Source organism: Buceros rhinoceros, unplaced genomic scaffold (assembly GCF_000710305.1).
Source record: "Buceros rhinoceros silvestris isolate BGI_N320 unplaced genomic scaffold, ASM71030v1 scaffold2347, whole genome shotgun sequence".
In the NCBI taxonomy this organism is placed as follows: Eukaryota; Metazoa; Chordata; class Aves; order Bucerotiformes; family Bucerotidae; genus Buceros; species Buceros rhinoceros.
The window spans coordinates 13,198-35,481 of record NW_010420247.1 but is presented as its reverse complement, the minus strand read 5'-3'; the positions used below and the strand labels follow the sequence as shown (position 1 = coordinate 35,481).

The 22,284-nt window shown below is 44.7% G+C and overlaps 1 protein-coding gene across 1 annotated transcript in view; it reads right to left on the bottom strand.

Annotated features, from left to right (window-relative positions):
- Positions 1–548: 548 nt before the first annotated feature.
- Positions 549–22,284, bottom strand: part of HSPBAP1 (HSPB (heat shock 27kDa) associated protein 1) — a 31,558-nt gene continuing 9,822 nt past the window's right edge. The window contains exons 3-8 of the mRNA XM_010139220.1: positions 20,018–20,199; positions 15,984–16,120; positions 12,088–12,259; positions 4,577–4,660; positions 1,289–1,399; positions 549–1,091 (exon numbers count right to left, since the gene is read on the bottom strand). Of these exons, the coding sequence (XP_010137522.1) occupies positions 549–1,091; positions 1,289–1,399; positions 4,577–4,660; positions 12,088–12,259; positions 15,984–16,120; positions 20,018–20,199 (1,229 nt within the window). The remainder of the gene's footprint in view (positions 1,092–1,288; positions 1,400–4,576; positions 4,661–12,087; positions 12,260–15,983; positions 16,121–20,017; positions 20,200–22,284) is intronic.

The following is a 22,284-nucleotide window of genomic DNA, read 5'->3' as shown; positions in this document are numbered from 1 at the left end:
GCTGAGGGCTTTTTGTCTCGCTCCATCCTAGAGCTTTGTGACAGTGCTGAAGTTATTTTGTGGCAGGGAGGAAGCAGCTGCGCTACCGACTGCGCTCTGCCTCTTGGCTGCTGTTAGGTCTGCCTGAACTCGCTCTTTCCAGTGGGATCAGCTTACTGACCATTTTGCTCTAAACGTGCTCGGTCTGTCTCCTCCCACTCTTAGCCCTCTCTGCTATGCAACCATGTCCCAGCAGTGGCTCCTGTTGTCAGACCGTCCTTGTTTCACAGCTCAGAGCTGTAGAACACTGTGAAGATGCCATCCACCCAGCACGGTGTATGCTCCGTTTTGCTCGTAACAGAGGAGCTCTGACTGAACATGCCTCTCTCTTCCCAGCCATCGTTCACCAGTTATCATCTTTCAGCTCAACTTCAACCTGCCACTTAACTGGGTCTATCCGCACCCAAAAATTATTTGACGTTAACCACTCAATTATTACAGTGCTTAGACACCCAGAACAAGGCTGCCTCTCGATTTCTTTATTTCAGAAATGATAAAGCACTCTGGCATTAAACTCTCGTTCTCTCCAGCAGCAGCCGAGCCACTAAATTGATGACGTGTGGATTAACCAAACAGTCCAGCAAATCATTGGTAGAAAGGGTTGTTGGCGAGGCATTTGGGCTGCTGTCTGAACCCACTCGATGCGCAGGTGTGTCGCAGTCATTACTCATTCCCAGTGGCTTTCTGGTGCAGTGTAATTCTCCACCATGTCCCCCTTCATCCTCGGCAAGAAGACCTCTACCATCACTTCCAACCGCACCCGCTGAGCTTGTTTCTTGAGACTGTGGTACGACTGGGATAAGATGAGGCCCGAAAGGTATTTTCTGCAGCTCTTCTGCTTTAAGTGTGGAAAAGCTGGATTCACGGGTTAGTAATCTGCAGCCCTCTGGTTCCCAGCCAACCTCCCTTTTCCTCCTCTTGCTTGTCCTTTGCTCTGCACCAGTGCTGCTGGACCACGCCTGCTCTGACACACTTGCCTTTAGACACTGGAAATAGGCAGCCACTGCTTTATTCAGGTACTGAAGGTTGGTTTCATGGGACGTTGCCTCCACCTGAGGAAACACCCAGGATACACTCAGTTAAAAGGAGATAGGTTTCAATTCAGCATTGTGATCATCCTACATGCATTGCTTTTGCTACATGAAGGGAAGGAATTTAGAATTCTTTCTTAGGCGGAAGAAAGACTCAGGGGGAGTGTGTCAGTAATTCCCTGTAATTGCTGCTGTAATGGGAGCAAGAGAGGACTTACCTCTGTGGGATTTAGCCAGAGATCTCCCTCACAGGGATTTTCTGCCGATTTTATGGCACACACCAGCATCCGAGTTATTGCTTCTTCTACACGGGCTTCATGATCTGCATCCTGCCCCAAGGGAACAGAAAGGGTTTGGATACAAGTTAGGGCTTGAGTCTCTGCAGAAAACAGGAAGATCGAGAACAACTAAATGCATGGCCTGAGTTTGAAAGCCATGCTCAAGTACATGAAGTCAGAAAAGCTTTAGACTTCTGATGCTCCTGCATCAGAACATGCGAACAGCCCCTGCACAGGTAACAGCGCAGGCTTCGGCATGACTGCTCATCTGAATAAGGATTTGCAAAACCAGATTCTAGTGTGTGTGTATCATCCCTTATTAGTGTTCTGCTAATTGAATCTGGTGCTTGAAATGACAATGCAATGTTATCATTTAATTCATGTGTGTGTTTACGTAGCTCTTTAGGCCTAGAAGGTCCATGGAAGCACCCGGCAAACTCTATGTATCTGACTTCTGATGCTCCTACCCATGCGAACAGCCCCTGCACAGGTAACAGCGCAGGCTTCGGCATGACTGCTCATCTGAATAAGGATTTGCAAAACCAGATTCTAGTGTGTGTGTATCATCCCTTATTAGTGTTCTGCTAATTGAATCTAGTGCTTGAAATGACAATGCAATGTTATCATTTAATTCATGTGTGTGTTTACGTAGCTCTTCAGGCCTAGAAGGTCCATGGAAGCACCCGGCAAACTCTATGTATCTACACAGTATGTCTAATTAAAGTACTTAAAACACACAGGGTGTTACAGCAAGGCAGCACCTATCTGGGGGCTCCAGAGGCACAAAAGTGACTGTTAAAGAAACTCAGGAAATAGTTTATCATGTAACAGCAGTTGACAAACAGCTGCAGTTTTAAACACCAGCAGAAGGAAGAACACATTGCCTCTGAAAGCTCTCCTGCAAAAGTAAGACCTAAGTTACCAACTGGCTCTTTGATTCACTGGCCTTTGCTTCCTTGCATCATCCCCTCAGGCAGCTGGACACTAGTGTAGGGCAGCAGAACAAAACCTGACAGGATCTTTCTTTCCCTCACTTAAACGAGTTTCTCATCTGTGGAAGGGAAGGGTATGTGGAAGGAGACAATAAGACTCTCCAAACAAGATGGGTGGTTTAGTTATTTCCAAGACAAGTGCCTAGGAGTGGATACATTGATTGGATTCCGTTCAGCTGCTTGGACAGAGATGTTCTGGATGAGAGGTCAATCCATAGCCCTGGGCTGTCTAGCTGTGGCTTTGGGGAACAGATCAAGCAAACCATGGTGGTATAAGTGGAGAAGGCAGTAATTGATCCTGGGACCCTGAGCACGGAGAAGAGCTCTTGGCATTTTGCAGCTTTGAATGCTTGGCTTATTAATGGCCTCATATAACCAGGCCCTGAAACACGGAGTTTGGTATCTACACGTGGAAATTATTTAAGTTGTTGCACTCTTGGCGTCCCTTCTGGTCTGTTCAATAACAGGGTTGTACTGATTGTGTGAGTGTGCTAGAAGAAAGGAGTACTTCGAATAGCTCACATCCAGCTGAAAACAAATTAAACTTCTACTCTAAAGTCTTGCCAATATAATTAATAGTTTCACTAGGACTGTAAATGTTGACACGATTCACATCTGTCAATGTGAAAGCAGCTGGTAACAGCTGCAAGCAAGAGCATCTCAGTTCGGTAACGGAACTGTTCTCCGTGCTGTCTCTTAGCATCCATGACAGCATTTATTTTTATAGCTGGATCACCCAACACCTAACAGTGCTGCCATCACCAGCTGCAGGGGTAATTTCTGTGAGGAACTGTCACCCGGCTCCCAATAACTACTCTTGTTTATGGCAGCTTTTGATATTTGGGGAGGGGGTATGTAGGCCCGCAAACCTCCCTGTGTTTAGGATGCCGCATAAGTACCTGCTCTTGCTGTCACCAAACAGGAGCTTTGTGACTTCTGCAGCAGTGTTATGACCAGAAGGGCTGTGGCGTTTAGCTCCCCTTTTTTCTTGCAGCACGTAAGAACAGCTAGAACCGCTATAGCCAACCCACCGCCCAGAGACTGGGGAGTTACCAGCCCAGCACAACCGATCCCAGTCCAGACCTGCTCCTCCAGAGGGGACAATTTATGAGGCACAGCTTAGGGCACAAGTGTGTGTGGGGACATCAGGGTCTTTCCAAGCACAGGGCACACAGCCAGTTCCTCTGAATTACCTCAAAGGCTGTTCAAATTTAAGGCAGGCTTAAATGGTTGCTCTACAACGCTGTTGTGCTTTCTCTGGCACTGGGCGCAGCCTGACGGTACTCAGGGCTATGTAAGAGCTTGGTTAGGGCCATGGGCCTCCTGTCCTTTCGAAATACATAGTCTCAGCTGGAAAACCTCTCCCTGAGGGAAAAACCCAAGTGAGATCCTTTGCTCTGCAAATACTCGCTTTGATGTTGGTGTGGGAAATGTGTCATGTGATCTCTGAACAGCAGCTGACTTCAAGTGTTTACCTCCCCTGCAGATTTCCATGATAAGGCTTTAAAAAAGAAACAAAAAAGCAGTAAGTATTTTAGTGAGGGAGCTTTCACGGGCCATTGCAAAGGGTCCTTTTTTTTATATTAAGCTGGGATTAATGATAAAGCAATTTGAATCAGAAAACCTTCTGAGGCACTGAGGTGATCTAGTTGAAGGTGTCCTGTCTAGTCCCTGATGGACTAGACAACCTTTAAAGGTCCCTTTGAACCCAAATGATTCTAAGATTCTGTGATATCCCATGGAACTATCCCATGCACGCTGGCTAATGTGAGCAAGAAAAATCAAAGCCTGGGGAGAAGAAAATTAATTAAATACTTGAGAAAATCCATCTCCAGGCAAATCAAAACTATCACAGAGAAATGAAAATTCAGAACTCCTCTGCCACCCCCTTCCTATCACATTAATCTGACTTAAATTCTAATTTATCTTTGCCTGTAAGGCGAAGCAGCTGTTTTGTTGTGCCCTATTCAGCAGAAAGCTAGTTCTCCTGTAAGAAACTGGCCATGAAAAGTTTAATCGTTCACCCGATTGAGGTAAAGTTGAATGTGATTTCTGCTGAATTGGGGCTTCAGATCTGGAACCCTGGAAGGTTCTTCAGGAAAACTGTCTCCATAAGGGCTCTTTCCTCCCCAGCCTCTGAATACAGCACACCCAACAGGGATGAAGCTGGCAGGCGAGGGACAAGTCCACGCAGACTCAGAAATGATACAACACCATGGCATAAAAAGGAAAATACCAGTTCAATCCAAGAGTTTATGCTGACAGTGATGGGATCAATGGATTCCACGTAGTGCCACCAGTGCCTTGGAACAAGCAGGACCTGGAATGAGACACGTTGCATTAGGATACTAGCAGAAGCCTGGAGAAGGATGAGGTGTTTTCATTGAGGTGATGTGGGAAGCAGAGGCAGAATGAGGCAAGGAATGGGGCAAGCAGGACCTGGAATGAGACACGTTGCATTAGGATACTAGCAGAAGCCTGGAGAAGGATGAGGTGTTTTCACTGAGGTGATGTGGGATGCAGAGGCAGAATGAGGCAAGGAATGGGAAGGGGTGAGGTGATCTTCAGCTCTTTCTTCTAAAGGGCCTTTGCTCAAGATTTAAATGCCTGCTCTCTTCCCCCTTTGTATCAATACCATCATGAAATAAGTGGACATGACCCAGAACCACCTCTCATCCAAACTCCTCATCTGAAGCAGGATTGTAATCTTCTAAGTGCTCTGAGTAAGGAAGGTCTGGCTGTACAAAAGGAACGCAGCTGGTGTCGCAGTAGAGCAGGGCTTTCGGGGAAAGTCTCAGCCAAGTAAGAATTCTTTTGTAGACTCCTCAGCTGAGCGGACTTCCCAGTTCCTTTAGAAGGACTGTCAGCTGGCTCCCCGCCCAAAGCAGGTATCCTAAAGCTCATCTATGTGATCAGCAAGATGTAGCTTTAATTCTGGTGAATAATCACCAATATTAAACTTGCTGCTTTCAGTAGAGAGGCTTTTAAAAGAAGGAGTCCCAGAAATCATGACAATCTAGTTCAGGCCAGAGCTTTACAACTATACCAGGATGATAGCTGGGACATAAAATTGATTCTATTCCATGGCTTTTATGGTACAAAGACATTAATGTTGTCTGGATGATATAGGACAAACTTTACAGATTACTGAACGTCAGATTAACACAGAGCTACCAAGAAAAGCATGAAAGATGGGTTTTGACAGGAATAAAAACAGGTAGAGACAGATGAAAATGTCCACTTCAGAGCAAGGAAAGTGAAGCAATGATCTGTATCTGAATTGCAGACAAATCTTTTTCTTGGTAGACACAAATTACTTAAAAGAATGTTCTACCATCTAGATAGTCCTGTGCTTGGTTATATCAAAACACGGCTAATGAGAACGTGTCTAGGTAGGAAATAATGACTGTCATCCTAGTCCTGCAAATCATGACAATCTAGTTTGGATCAGAGCGTTCCTGCTTTCTTACAGGAGTCAGAGCAGAGTCATTTGTGGGCCAGAGGACAAAATGTTCTCCGCAGCTTTCAATTTAAGTCAGACAAAACAAGCATTTGCTTTCTAAAGGCCAAAAACATTTGGAAATTATACTTCAATCCAGTACAGCACACAAAACACAAGGAAAGTCAGTCTGTGGAGGGCTATTATTTTAAAACTATCACCAATTAGTTATTCCTGATACCTAAAAGTGTACAAAACCCTACACAGATTGAAGCCAAACCACATCTTTAATGCCGAACAAGTTCCAAAGCGGTGCTCTTATCGCAGAGCCCTACACTTTAAATGAGAAGAGCACGTGTATTAGCTGCAGTGGGTTTGTCGGTTAGCGTTTGCCCCCGTCCCACTGATGGCAGAATCGCACAAAAATCCAAACACTCCTCTGCTCTGTCCCAGCGACAGGGTCTTTACTCTGAGACTTGCGTAGGGAGTTTGCGATGTGCTGGAGAAGAGGATGAAGACACTAGCAAGCTGGGGTATGGTGTGGAGGAACTAGGCAGCAAGCGAACAAAAGCAAGAGGCAAATTAAGGGAAGTTCATAAATGTTTCAGTAAGAGGGGCTGCCTGGGAAAAAGAGATGAAGATTGGGAAGGGAACATCCCTGTTCAATACAACTTGTGTACAGTAGAGACAGAACTGCTTTGCAAAGGAGAGGCCTAACTAGGAGGAAAATATAATCCCTCCAACTAGTCCAGTCTTCTCAAAGCAAAGAGGAGAAATTTGGTCTTTGGAGAGACTGGTCAGATTTTACTTGCCAGCAGGTGAAGGGTAATAACTGCGGGGTTGGGTATTTCCACAGCTGGCACTGTTTGCTCATGCAGTTTGTAGAGATGCCAGAGGGCTGTGACTCGGAGTCCAAACAGTTACCATAAAGACACTTGCTCTCCCTCTTCCTTTTGGGCAAGCTTAGCATCTAGAAAGCTGGAACTATCAAAAAGCAAAGGACTAAAACTTTAAAAGATGAAGGAATGGAAAAAAAACTAGTTAAAACCAGAAGTACAGCTGGGAAGGGAGCAGTAGAACTAACAGAAGACCGGGGAAGAAATCCAACAAAGAGGGGAGTAGAGCAGGATTTCTCTGCCTTTACAAACTAGATTTGCAAACAAGAAGAAAGAAAAAAGACCCAAACCAAACCCCACCAACGCTGCCTCCAACTATCTATTCCACAATCAAATAAAGCAGACTTTGATATGCTTATGAATATTGGACACAGACGTAGCCACATTTGAAACTGCATTTCGAGAGGAAATGTGGAAGTCAACCACAGTAAAATAACACACAAATGCAGCAAACATTTTACAGGGAAACTATGTAAAGTGTAAAGGCAGGACAGAACTATTCTAAGCTAAGAAATAATCTTGTTAGCCTGCTTTCTAAATAATGTCTCTAGCTTTGTGGGTTGGGATGATACTGATCTACACAGCAATCAGTCAGACAATTTTAATATTTAGGCTAGTGATAGGCAAATATAGCGGATGAAGTCAAAGCAGGACAGAAATCCCAGAAAAGATGAAACAAAATTCTGGCCCATAATGGGAGGGAAGAAACCAAGAGAACAGTTAGGAGAGCAAGCAGAGCAATGCTGAAGACTTGTACAGCACAGAGAACAGAACAGGTTTAAATTCTCCATGGATATGATTAACTCGATACAGTGCAAAGGTAGGGCAAAGGTGGAATTGCTTCAAAAGGAGAGCATCCCCTGAAGTGAAATATTACACTGAGAAATTCCTGCTCGTTAGAAGAAGATATGTGGGTAAACGCGCAGGAAAAGGAAGCACCAAAGAATGCCAGTGTGATGGGAAAAGAAAAATGGGCGGCTGTGGAGAGACCCAAGCAAATCCCAGGGCTGCCTGCAACCCTGACAATGAAAAACAGTAATAATAAAAAAATAAAAGCATAGTCAACTCTGTGGGAGTGCTGCCACCCCAGCCTGTGTTCCTTCCCAGCTGGTGCCTGGCTGCCCCCCTGCTAGGATGCAGGGTGATTCTCCCTCCCGAGCTGGGGTCTTTCCAGCTGCTGAGACAGAGCGCTGGGGTCTGCTGACTCCAGAAACACAGGCACTGCCCTGGGAAAAGTCCCGTGCACAGGAAGGGAACGGGGCTGTTACCGTGCTGTGGCCAGAGGTACCCTGATGAGGGACTGAGGGAAGAGGTGGAAGAGTGGAGTTGGGAGCTAGCAGCTTTCACCTTTGGGTTGCTTGACTTTTTGGCACCCGTGGGGTTCCCTGTGAGTGGTGTAGGCTGAGCATTGTTTTCCATGTATATTCTAGTGTAAATTCAGCTCCTGTGCTGGAGACAGCAGTGCTGGTGTCTAGAGGTAGAGCTGGGCTGCCCGCCTTCTCTGTGGGGTGACTCGGGGCCAGCTCTTTAGTCTCCCAGTGAAAATGCCTTCTTCCTTGCGCAAAACACAATTATCAGCCATCTATTATGCATGATGCTGTGGATAACTCTGAATGCTCCTTTCCTCAAATCACTTAAACTCTTCTCCAAGAAAGGCAGTTTTTCTCTGCAACTCCTTTCCAGAAGCATTTTCTATACTTTGAGCTGGAACACTTCACTGCCTTTTAGAAAAGTTTGAATTAATGCACTTCCTGACTTGGAACAATTTTTTCTTTGGTATCAATTACATTTTTCTTGGTTATTCAGACTGTCTTCTCTGTCATTTCCTACTTCAAGCCTGATGTGAAGTTCTCACCCCTTCTCTTTGAAGGTGGCACACCTGACTTTGTGAGGATTTCTGCTCGCTCAGGGTTGGGTTGGAAGTCAGAGTTCTGCCTGCGCTGTTGAGAGCTCTGGCTGCTGAGCAGGATCCCGTGGTGTGTTAGATACTGCAGCAGGAGCACAGAAAGAGAAAACCTTGTCTCCATACACAGGAACTTGGTGATAAGTGCAGTTGTGGACACAGGCTGAGTTTGAGATGTGTTTCTTAAGACTTTCAGAAAGCAGGCAAGCAAAATGAGGGGAGGAGAGCTTCTGAGCCGCAGACCATGGTGAGGGACAGCAAGCAGTAACGTGGATCTTTTTTTAAAATAATTTTTTTTTCATGCTGTGACAATGTTTTTCAAGGCTGGAAGGAAGCATCCATCTCAGACTCCATGTGCCATCAAGGCTCAGTTAGGCACTTCCTTGCACTCTGGAGCCTAGAGCTGCACTGCAGCTCCTTGGGCTCCAAGCTGCACCTGGGACACAAGGCCAGAGAGCAGGCAGCAGGGCAGCCGAGTGCTGCCTGTAACAGCCTGGGTCCTGGTGTCCACCGCCCCTCCTGCCTGAGGTAGTTTGAGAGGGAATGGCATTGCCCACAGGAGCCCAGCTCTCTGTTAGGAGGGCAGATGTGTGCAGCCTCGTGTGCCTACCTTCAGACAAGCTGAGATGTGCTCTCTTGTCTTTTCCCCGTTGTCTAGTTATATGGATATGGATCAAGAACAACGTCACTAGTGAGCAGGAAGGAAGCAAGAAGCTGGTGAGAAGTGGGGCAGAGAAAAAGATCAGTGATTTTGTATTTGTACAGCATCTCATTTTTTGGTGGCCCTTTCAGGTGAGATTCATGTCTCCTATTTTTAATCGTGAAAAAAGTTAAGCTTCTGTGTGCGTAGGCTTCTTTTATAGCCTGTACTGAAAGACAGGATGGGATGAATGTTCCTGCAGGACTGTAACAGCATAAGACAGGGAGGATGAATCGTCTTGTCGAGATGCCAGGTTCTTCCCGCTGATGGCAGACAGGACATCTCCCCTGGCCTGGGTTTAAGGTGAGGGTAGCAGATCCTACCCCAACCCTCTTAACACTTGTCCCAGAGTGTCAGGTGGAATACACTGGAACATCTGTGATCTTTTAAGCCGGACTTGCAGAATTTTTGACCACGTAAAGCAAAATACTAATGCTTCAGGTGAAAACTTAGGAGTTCAGCGAGCACAAACACACCGGCACTCAGCCTGCTGCTCCATACTTGCCACTCAGCAGCGGGTCCAAATATTTATAAGGAGCGTCTACATTTGTGTGATACAGCTTGAGCTTGTAACTTCACGGATAGAGTCGTGTACAGCTGCCAACCCTAAAACTACTCAGCTGACTGTTTAACTGACAAATCTAAATGTTATCATAATTTGTATTGAGAACAGGTCACTAATGTATAACCAGAAGTTGGACTAAGACCTCTGTGAAAATTCAGCCCAGAGCCATTGGTTGAAATCTTGTAAAACCTGAAGTCTCAGCCAACTACCCAAATATGTAACAGAGATTCACCTCTGCACAATACAGTGAAAGGGCACAAAGGATGCAATCCAAGTATGCATTGTGCATGGGTACAATGTCGTAGGAAGAAATTCTGCCTTACACGGGTATAGAAAAATTACTTGTAGCAAATGATGACCAGAAGGTGGCATTAGACACATGAAGTTTTTGATATTCAAAGCTGCACTCGCCCTACGTGCAGTTGCTCTCCTGAATACCTAAAATCACCTTTGTCTTTATTTCTCAACTCCTTATTGATACGACATATAATCTAAAATGTTCTGTGTACCCTCTGGGAAGGAGTGGAGATGCTACTTATTATCACAAAATAAAGCTGGCTGCAAATTCTGCAGTAATTGTAGTAATTCTACATGAAAAACACCGCTAAGCACATATCAAGATTGCTATTATTTAGGGGTCCTCCCCCTTGTTAACTGAGCAGTTCTAGGTCGTTCCTTTCATCTCCATCAAACAGCAGCAGCCCCCAGCCACCTGCCCCATGAGCTGCTGGAAAGCACCACCCAAAAGGTGCTGATAAAAGGGGTGAGGGCAGAAACCCCAACAGTATCTCCTTCACAGCAATGCAGACAACTTCTATGGCTGAGCTGGCTCAAGGTCTTTATTCCTAGCAAGATTAATCTGTAATTGCTTTAAGCCTAATTAAAATTAAGATTATATTAAAGGTGTACTACCACATTTGATCATTCCAAAGGAGATGATGAATTGAGAGAGTGGTGGGGATCACAGACAAAGTTGTGCAGAAAGGATGTGGCATTTTGATCAATAGTAAAAACTTCTTTGTGTTTTAAATTATTGAATAACGCAACCTTGCAAAGTGCAGAAGGCAAAACTAATCATTTGCTTTAGGAGCATGACTAGGAGCTAATGGTGTGCAAACAGTGAAGGCTGATCACAGATTCCTTGTTTGCAACCATACCAGCAGAGGAGCATGCTCTTCCCAGTTGATAGACACCATCCTCTTGTGGGAAACCACTATCCTGCTCCAGTCTGCCATCTCAACAGTTCACAGGAGCGCTCCTTGCTCTGCTTGCTCAAAATTAGCTGGATTAGCAAAAATCCATTCTTTAAATTGTTGAAGGTAGATGGGTTTGCCAGCTACAGGCAAGGGAACACTTGTCCAAGTTGCTGAGCTGGCGGGTGGAAAGAGGTGACAAAATCTGGTAGGAGAATGGTGAAAAGGCTCTAGAAGTGGCAACTCCACTGTCTTAAGCAGTCAGAGGGATGAACATAGCAAAATTCCTTTGGAAGGGCCGGACAGTTTGAGATGTGCAGGACTGTGTTACAAGACAAGCAGTGCTGAACAAACGAGAAAGGGTAATTCAGGCTCCAAATACAGACCATGTTGATTCAATAACGGAGGACACTATTTACGGCCAGAGACTAGGAATTAGAGTCCTGAGCCGTACTCTCATATTGGCACTGACTGCCTATAAGCCAGGCACTTAGAATTGAACTTTGTAATTGAAACAGGGTGAATAATATCCTCACATCCTTGTGAAGCACCGTGAAACCTCCAGATGGTGTGCACTCTAAATGCAAGTATCATCATTACAATACTCTGCTACTAAAGCAACAAGTTGGGCCAGTGTTCCCTGGTGAAGGTTATTCGCTATCAAAACACGAGTTCCTTTGCTGGCTCCCCACGCTCATTAATCAAACACGTTCTATGGAACATACTGGTTTCAGAGTAGACAGGTTAGAGCACTGTTCAAGAAAGTTTTAAAGCAGACAAACTGGAGGTGATTGCGAGAGCTGCGATGGAATGGGGCAGCTGATTGAACTCTCTCTCCAAATGTTTGGGGGTTTTGTACAAAAAAGGCTGGTAAAATAACTGTGACCAAAGCAAGTTCCCATGCTGAGAGAAACGTATCAAGCCTGAGTGCAGAGCGTAGGGAGAGGGGAGACCCACAGCCAATTCCGTAAGATTTCCTAGCCCTTAATTAGCTAGGTCAATGATTTCCTACAATCCTCAAAGTAACGTAAAGCCTGTACGTGAAAGGTACCTGTCCTGGGCTGAGCGTAACGACACGAGCTGTGGCGTTCCTGAACTCGGGAAAGCGTTTCAGATCAGGGTTGGCAATGTTGACTTTGCTGAATACGCTGGATTCCTCATAAGGGATCCTGGTGGGATAAAGGAAATGGGTGTCTCCAGGTGGGAAGAGGTGCCATCTCTTCCTGAAAATAGAGAGAAGATGAGAAATTATTCAGTGCATGTCAGTTACAGCAAAGAACCAAAGGCAGTAGAAAGGTTTTCAATAAAACATAAATCTGCCTTGCCGTGTGGATCTCCTACGCAGTGAGAACACAGGCAGTGCTTACAGGCTGTCTCCTACGAGTGTTTTTAAAATATTCCACTTTTAAATTTTTTAACTGAAAAGATTTACAGCTTCTCACAAATTATTTTTAAAAGGCAGATAAATTTTTTTTTAAAAAGCTCTTCCATCTGGTTCCTCTTTCCTCCCTTTTACAGAGCAACATGCAGCACTTACAGATGCTCAGAGCATTAAGAACTGCTCTGTAAACCACAGGAAATAGTTTTGTTAGAGACAACATACTTTCATTCACGGAATGAATGGATGCTCTACCCATGTTTCACCTGTCCACTCTGCTTTGGTGAGACCCCAGCTGGAGTCCTGTGTCCAGCTCTGGAGTCCTCAGCACAAGAAAGACAAGGACCTATTGGAACAGACCCGGAGATGGCCACAAAAACGATCAGAGGGCTGGAGCACCTCTGCTATGAGGACAGGCTGAAAGAGTTGGGAGCTGCCTCTGGAGAAGAGAGGTCTCCAAGGAGACCCTGTTGTGGAGAGATTTTATTGTGACCTTCTGGTACTTAAATGGGGCTTATAAGAAACACGGGGATGTTCTTTTCAGCAGGGCCTGTTGTGATGGGAGAAGGGTGATGGTTTAAACTAAAGGAGGGGAGGTTCAGACTACATGTAAGGAAGAAATTTTTTATGACGGGTGGTGAAACACTGGCCTAGGTAGGTTGCCCAGAGAGGTGGGAGAAGCCCCATCCCCAGCAACATTCAAGGTCTGGTTGGATGGGGCTGTGGGCAATCTGCTCTAGTTGCACATGTCTCTGCTCCTTGCAGGGGGGTTGGACTAGATGTCCTCTGAAGGCCCCTTCCAACCCAAAGCCTTCTGTGATTCTGTGTATGTTTCAAAGAGTGTATTGTGTGTTTACAATAGCAACAGTAAAGGGGTATGGGCATGATCTTCTGTCTCCTCTCTTCACCTGCAGTACTTAGTTAGCTGTTAAGACACAAAGCCCTTTTCTCAGTAATGTTCACCTTGATGATCCTATGCCACAGATGGCATAAACCAGAGACGTTCACAGACAAAAGCATCCTGAAAGACCTGTGGGTTTTTGTGTTTTCAGCAGCACATGATGAGAATGTGGCTTGCATGGGCCACTGGGGTAAAGAACTCACTAGCATAACTGAATGCCCAAATGGAGCAGGACAGGGTGGTTCTGGTCACGAGGGTGCTCGTGTTCTACGTTACTCTCTATGTGCCCCATGAAGCGGGTCAACAGACAACAGTGTGTGGCCAAGCAGAGCTGAGACGTGGACCTCATCCACAGGAGCTAAGGTTTCTTTTTCTCTTACAAAGACCAGATCAAAAAGGAAAAAAAAAATACACCAGAACTGGTGGTGCCAGTTTTATGGGTACTATAAATGAAATGCTTTAGCAGGTACATATGTTATTTCGAAATTGGAGTTTTAAATGGCAGTACTTTAGGAGATGGAGATAACCAGAAAGGAATACACGAAGGGAAGATTTATTACATTTAAGAGGTGCCAGACAATCACTACAACAGTGACGTGTGCACTAAGCAACGGACAAGTAAAGGCAGCACTTTGCGGCACAGCTGGACAATTTGAGCAGCTCTCCTCTCTGTTTCACACTTCAGTGAGATCTTTTCTTTTTGTCCCTTTCCTCAGTGCTCACTTCTTTTTGCCTTCTGCTTCTGGTTGTCAGTTCTGAGTCACAGATCTGAAAATGGGAGAAAAGCAGCCAAACGGCACAAAAAGAGGAGACAGGAATAGCAGGACAGCCCGAGCTGCAGAGATCAGCACAGGTGGAAGTGCTGTCGGCCACCAGCATTTCTTGGGAATTAGCAAAGCTACTGCTGGGTGCAAGCATCAAAAACTGTTCTCCTGAAACTCAAGCCTTATGGCAACTTTAGTTTGCTCTCCAGACTAATGTCTCTGAAGGGGCAGAGAATAACTAGGTTAGGAGGCTCATGGGTTAATCCTGCAGGCTTATGACAAAGCAATATCATGAAGCAAAAAGACTAAGAAGCCTGGGGGATGCAAGGAGGAAATTCAAGATAGCAGCAAAGGGTTAAGGAGTCATCCCTCGCTCTCCTGCAAAGGCAAATCTATTTAAGTTCAGCATAAGCTTATATTCTGTTACAAAGCCTGTCTTGTTTGTGAGTCTCCAAAGGGAATCTTTCTGCTCTGAAGATGCACAGGATTCACACGCTTGTGGAAGTTTGCAATCTATTTATAGCCTTTGCTCTGAAGAGGAAAACAACTTCGTCTTTTCAGGCTGTGCAAAGGCTTTAGGTTTCTTCTTTCCCCGAGAGGAACACAGATTTTCTTCTACCAGTGGGGGAGGAAGTGTTTTGGGAAGGCAGGCAAAACTGTGATGGATGCTGGAACTCTGGCTTGAGTTCATCACCTGAAGGCAGGTATCAGAGAGGCAGGGCATGTATTGGGTCTCTGAGATTACCGTACTTACTGAGTATACCCAGTATTTAGGTGAATCCTCAGAACATATTTAGGCCTGTAAGTCTCCTGGTTTTCAAGGAGATTTCTGGCTCCTAAATACCCTTAAGTGGCTGGGCCTCAATCCATAGTGCTTACTGATGCACTCTGAAGCTTACAGGAGAGGTTGCAGCAAAGCGCAGCGCTAAGGGGGTGTCTCTGCTGCACTTTCACCCAAGGATCTCAAGGCTCCTTACAAATATGACTGAAAACCTGCCTGAGAGCTAAGCAGAGTTCCCTTCTTACAGATAAGGGAATGACAAATCAGTTTGCCTCAGGCCTTAAAGCCAATCAACCTGTGGCACTGCCCATCTCGAAATGAGCGTGCCTGATTTCCAGTCCTGCACCTTCGTCACAAAACCACCACGATTTTAGTGTTCTATAAAATGTCACAGTAATTAATCACATTTAAATCCCACTGGCAAATTATTCCTTCCGCTATATGCTATCGCACCTAAAAAATGGATGCAACTTGTTTTGCTACTCTAGCATTACTCTAGCAATAACAGATAACAAACCCCCCTTGAGGCCAATCTGCAAGGAAAGGAGAAAGAAGAATGGGAAAAAAACCCAGACAGCATGCAAACAGGCAGAAAGATGTAGCAACAAAGCCACACACTCCAGAATTATTTTGGAGCCTCAAGTGTCCCTTTCAACTTTGCTCACAGCTGGCTGCTGCGATCCTGATGTTCGCCTTTTAAATTATTTCTAGCAGGCTATTAGAGGCTCTTGCACAGAGAATATTGTAAAAGTCTAAAGCAGTTTATTTCTGTTTTGTTTCTGGGCTTTTTAGTTTCAACTCTTTATCTCCTAATTCCAAATTCCTGAATTCATAACTATTAGGAAGACCAAAATGCTCCTTACTGAAACTCGTAACACACAGATCAGGAAAATTTTCCTCTAACAGAAGAAAATCAAATCATGTTACCTTTGTGCTCCAGTCAAACTCCAACCCCCTGAAGCTCTGCCATTTGCTATAGAACAGTTCTGATGCTCTCCAACTGTTGAGAGCTCAGACAACTGAAATAATCAGGATCTAGAATTAATACTCGAGAGTCAAAAACTAATTTTCTGGCACAGTATAACTTTCTGCCGTATTTATTCTATGTATACACGCTTGTTACCTTCCTTGTACTTGCAACACCAAGTTGCAGCCGTAGGAGTCCAAATGGCAGGGGGTGTTTGCTCCTTCAGAGCCAATCCACAATGTGCTCTCTCTTCCACTTCTCCCAGGAAAGCCGAAGTCGGACCACCTGATATCCTACAGCAACGAAGAGGTTATCTATGCAAGTTGCTGCACTGACGCACATCCTACCCTCAGTTCTCTGTCTCCTCTCGCCAGTGCTCAGCTGCTCTGTATCCACTGCAGCTGCTGCTCCTTGGTGGGGTTCCCACGTGCGTGGCCTCTGCTGCTTCCTCCCAAATTCTCCTCTCTTGTAGCATTTCTTCTTTCTTATTTTGCTGTCTGACTACACAGCCTCCCACATCCGTCCCCAGTTCTCATCCCAGTCACCCCTTTGCTCTACAGAAGGACTCCCAGCTGTTTGTGGCCACACGTGCCTTCTTTTCCTTCTTTTCAAACACTCTTTTCTTCCTTTCTCTGTTCTTAACCACTCACCCTCCCAATGTCAGGATTGCTCTTAGAAAAATTCTGACATAGGGTATTCTAAAAAAGAATGAAAAATCCCCATTTCATTTCCAGAACAAATCAATAATCCTTGGGGCATATCTGCTCTCTCTTTGCTCCCGTCCCAGCTTTTTCCATGTGTTCTGGAAAGGCAGAATTTACCCCATCTCTGACTCAGTGGTGTGCTGGGGTTTTTAAGTTTCTTACTATTTAATGCACACATTCTTCTCCTGCCTTTGCAGCTGTGGAGGTGGTGAACCTAAAACAAGTTGATGACGTGGTAAGAAAGGGCAGAACAGGTATGCACGTGTTTGGAACGTGATCCTGGAGCTTCGCCGTCCATTGATCCTCCCACAGGCATTCTCCTGGGGATGACAGCCGGCATGAGGGACAGGGAGGTATTTTTCAGATAGCAAGGGGTTTGCAGGATGGTTCTGTACAGCTTGGATAAAGCCTTCCCATGTTTCTATAGCTCACCTTGCCACCTGCAGGGCCCAATCATTTGTTACTGGAAAGCACCTGAAGGATACTGGCCAGAGATACTGGCGCCTTTTGCTTGCAGCCCCGGCCTGAGCCTTAGGAAACAGAGAATCAGTTCCTGGCTTCCTGATGGTCTCAGGCAAATCATTTCGTCTCTGAGCTTTATTTTTCCCATCTTGAAAAGGAAGATAATGGCATTTGTTTGTTTCAGTGAAGCACTCTGGGGTCATTCCCATCACCTAGCTTTAGGAACCTAATTTAAGCCTGGCTCCTGCTCTTGTCAAAGCACTCTCCAACACGCCCTGGGAAAGCCTCTCTCTTTCTGCTGTCTATAAAGAGAAAATAGGAGTCTAGCCTCCCGATTTAAGTATGTAAGCTAGCTGCTTGCAGACAGGTGGGTGACTATCCTTTTTGAAGATCTCTGGATGAGGAAAACTACAGCTAGCCATTATCATGAGGATGACTTCACCATGATTCTGTATCAGGAAACCCTCAAAATGAGCGATAGCCTTTCCCAAAATTAGGTGTTACTAAAGATTTTGAATTTCAGTGTTATTGATTTTAAAGATATCATTTGAAAAAAACGCCGAAGTGTAATATAAACATTTGTCAAAGGCAGCAAAAAATCAAAAAGAAAAAGTTGCTCCTATAGATTTCGGCAGCCATAAAATTCAAAATCCAATACAACTATTTCAGTGATAAAGTTAGGCGTAACTCCAGCTCTACACTTTAATCTCACACCTAAATAGTTTTTGTATTTTGTTACAATTTAAGTGGAAAGAAAGCACACATAATCAATATTAGACTTAAAAGAACTTTTTGAAATTGCTGCAGCTGTAGTGAATAGTTGAAGCGATTACGGGTAAAACAGTTTTTAACCAACGAACTGAAAAGGAACTGGTAGGATTCTGAAACCTTGTCACAGTGGGTTCCTTTTCTACAATAAAAAGCCACAGCTAGAAGAAATGCACTGAAAGGTGTTCCAACCATAACAGATGGCACATTACTCGTGAATTATATTTATTTCATTTGCTGCTTATAATGAAGTTAATCTGTACCCGTATGTCACTTTAAAGGTCTCATTTCTATTTAAGCTTCACACATATATCTTGCTTCTGATTTATATCTCAAATTCTGTAATGAAATATCAACTGAAAAAAAAATGTAAGATGCAAGATACTGCTCATAGATTAGAATAATGGAATCATTACCTTAGCCCACACAACTGTAAATGATAAACAGTGCAATCTAAATTTCAAACAACTTCTAAATGGCCCTATTAATCACTATAAATAACAGTGCAGTTGGCCTTTGTTTCCCCTTCGAGTCACCTTACGTAGATCTAAACAAAATCTAAAAAGGAAAAAGGGGTTATCATCGACTTCACACAAGGATGGAAGAGAATTTCTCCAGAGAACTCTTTTGGCTGGTATAAATTGTGTTGCAGCGTTTCAAAAGCCGTATGAGTCTGGAACTGACGGATAGATTTCACTCCCCTGCCTGGGAAACTGGCAGATGACACACACCATATTTGCTTGCATAACACCATCGATTTTTTCCTTCCCAGATTCTGCTTTTAAAAAAAACCCCATGGTATAACCATTACGTGGGTCTGTTCTAAAATTGCAGCACAATCTGTTGCTTGTTAGAGGTCAGGTGATGAGGTTGTGGAGCGACACCTGCACAGAAATGCAATTCCTGGAGCCTCAATTTTGTTCTTGAATGGGGGCAAGGGAAAGGAAGAGGCTGGAAAACGGTTGTTTCCTTCGTGTGCTTTTATTGACCCAATAACGCAGCAGGCTATTCAGGTCTTCCGAGCTGCTGTTATCTCGTGCCATAAAACACAGGAAAATGCTCTCTGCCAAGGCAGAGAGAGAGATGACCAAGGTAGGATGACAGATATAGGAAGTGACTCAAAGATCTGGGGCAGCCTGAAACATCCCTGAAGCTCCCAGCTTAGTTCAAACAGCATGACCCAGTGTCGGAGTCATGCAGGCCAAGTCTCTGCCATCCTGGTTGTGTTTCAGCGTCCTTAGGAAGAAAGATGGTCTCTGTGTCGAAACCTTACCCGCAAAACAACAGGGAAGGAGACAGTCTGAAAAGAGTACTGAAAAATACTAATATTGCTATGAACAAATGAAATACATATAAGCAGCATGAGAAAAGAATTCATTTGATGGGGTTTATCAGTTTGTACTGTCTGCCATCCCAGTGATACAGTGTTGGATAGGAATTATGGTTCCCTCTTCACATCCAAAAGTATAGAAATTAATAAGGCTTCATTTACTATTCTTTCTTCATACCTTCTCAAAAGCCACACCTTTTGTATAGCTAACCGTAACTCTGTTCTCTTACTATTTGTGAGGAGAAGTGGCAGGGATGTAGATGAACCCATACACTGGAATAGCAGATAAGACATGAAAAAAGTAAAAAAAAAAACCAACCCCAGGTATGTGTCCTAATACCTGCATTTGGAAGTTACCATAGATTATGCACTTCCACGGTCAGATTACTTCATGTGCTCCTCAGACGTGTGAATCCACGCTGTGAAACGCGCCCTCCTGAGTGGAGCTGTTAATTCAGGCACCACTTGGGTAAAAGGTGGATCTCAGGCAGCAGCAGGGTGTCAAGTTTGCAACATGCCAGAGATGCTGGCTGCCTGCCATCTCCACACCCTAGTCCCAACTCACTTCCACAACTTTGGCAGAGGCGCAGGAAAGGCGTTCAGCTGCACAGGTCACACGCGTGACTCGATACTCCCCAAGACTGCCCAGTCACACAATGATACTGGTCTAAACAGGGAGTGCTGCCAATCTAGTAGTTGGTTTTGTCACCTGAGGTGGTGCTTTTGAGCATGCAGGGAGACCCAGAGTTTCAGATGGCTGCCACTTGGTACTTGTTCTCTGTTAGCCTGAGAGCCGATAGCTTTTGTTTCAACATTTTAAAATAAATGGCCCAAGGAGCAGAGAGCGTATAGCAGCAGAAGCTTCAGAAGCTGCACTAGATAATTTGCAATGACTAAACTAGGAAGAGATAATATCAGTGTTTTACCTGGAAAACTTCCGGCTTGTCTTCAAATACCCTGGCAATGTATTTGTAGTCAGCATAAGCCCAGTATTTGGAGTACTCATAACAACTGAACGGTCCAGAGAGACAAGGCTGCCCGCAACTCCAAGCCAAAAACTCTTCCAGTGTAGCTTTCACGTAGCTACACCGGGTTTCAAACTGGGGAACTAGAGCAACAAAAGAAAAGCCAAATGTTACACGAGCACTGAGCGCAGAACCGGTAAAAACAATGCGTAGTTTCTTTCTCAGCTCTGATACAAAGTGGGACCGGGTGGCTTGACTCTGGTCAGGAAAACAGTTCTCCTCATCTTACTCTTAATCAAAGTCTGAGACTATTGCTTTTTCATTAAGGTTTAAGTAAGTGAACGCCCGTTACCTTGAACTTGCAGGGAGGTGAAAGCGCACCAATAGTTACCGTAGTCCGTGTGCAAGGCACCCTTCAGCACGGGAACTCAGTAACACGCCCGAGCTCCCTAAACAACGAGAGCCTGCCCTTTGCTTCATCTCCCTCCTGAAGCATGGGCTGCAAGCGTGCACACCACCCTTTGTGTACTCTTTATCTTGTCTCTGCGGATTGGCGTAGATGGACACGTTCATCTTTCCAAATCAGCGCAGGCATGCTTAGGGAGCAAATCATCAAGCCACACGTGTACCAACGATCCATCTAAAAAGCCGTGTGTCCTTATTTTTCACTCAGGACTTACAAAAGCATATTGCAGTGTTCCTTGGCAGACGCAAAAAAGCATTCACCGTCAGTGTTTTGTTCCCGTCGGGCTGACTGATAGAGCCTTTCAGCTCAAGGTCAGGTCACTTGGAAGGTCTACAAGATAACCCACATCAAAGCATACTGTCAATTGTGGTTAATCGGAGATCTTCATTTCCTACAGCCGTTAATTGTGCCGGTTTCAAAAAGACTTATCCAATGTGAAAAAAATATATTCCTCTAACTGCCACAGGGAAAAAAATGACTGCAGCCTGTATGAATGACAATGATGGAGCTGCGATTTAACCTTGGTAACTCGCACAGAGCTGCTCAGAAATGGGATCCTCTCACTGCTGTGCAGCAGCAGCTCTTCCTTCTTCCCTGCGCTCATTGTTATCACAGCAATTCCCAAAGAGCCTCATACATTTGTTCTTACTCCCTTTGGGTGGGAGAACAGCATTTACAAACCTTTATTGCTATCATTTTGCCATTTTCCGTTGTCGCAGCCTAGGTAGCGGTTTTCTTTCCCCTCACAATCAAATTCATTAACTAAAAATGTTAGCTAAGCCCCATTATTCAGCAATCAGCAGCCTGGTTGTGTGCAGCAGAAGGGCTCCCAACGTCAGAACTGCAAGAGGACTGAAGGCAGGAAATACTCCCCTTCTGCCTCACAGCGCATTTCACTCTGAGCTTCATTTTAAAAAATCCAACCATGACAGGCAAGACTGTCTTCTAGGATGCAATCTCCTCAGGGAAGGGTTCTTGGTTTAATTTTTAACTTGCTCAATACCAAGGTGTGGGTGCTTATAGAAAAAAAAATAGTAATAAAAATGTATTTGGGCAATCTAGACAGATGGCTTAGATGGGTTTGTAGACCGCAGCTGAGGTGAAAATGTTAGCAGTGGGCAGCTGGAAGCAAGAACATAATTAACCGGTTTTCTAATACTTAATGACTAAAAGCTGGAGGTATTTTGTAATTGATAAATTGGAGATTAAACCACCCAAGTCCGAAGTAAGGTACAAGGCTACCTGATGACGTGGGATCTGAAGGCGTGACAGTACTCCTCTCTCACACCTAACACCACAGATCGAAATTGGAGTAAGGGAGAGAAGGACAAAGGGAGTTTTGAAGGAAGCAGCTCTCCCCTCCTTAGTTAAGGTCTGATCCTGATAGATGGCAAATTCTGTCCTACTCAGAAAGACAGGGGTTGCAACAGATACTGAGGGAAATGTACAAAAACCAGGATAATAGACCTGAAAACACCCTAAAGCTCCCACATGAACGAAAGTGGAGTGTTTTCTCTATTTCTTTAAACTTAAAAAAATCCCAAGCGTCTTTTTGCAGCTGCTGGAGAATTAAAAGTATTTAAACAACCCGAGCAAGGAATACCTATCTAATTCTGTAACAAAGCACAGGCACTCTCACAAACCAAAAACCTGGCCATCCACGCCCAACTTCAGCAGCCACCCCAAATCCCAGCTTTATGCAACATTTATTCAGTGTACAGCAATCATACCATATTTTCAGCCCGCTACTCAGCTGCTGAAC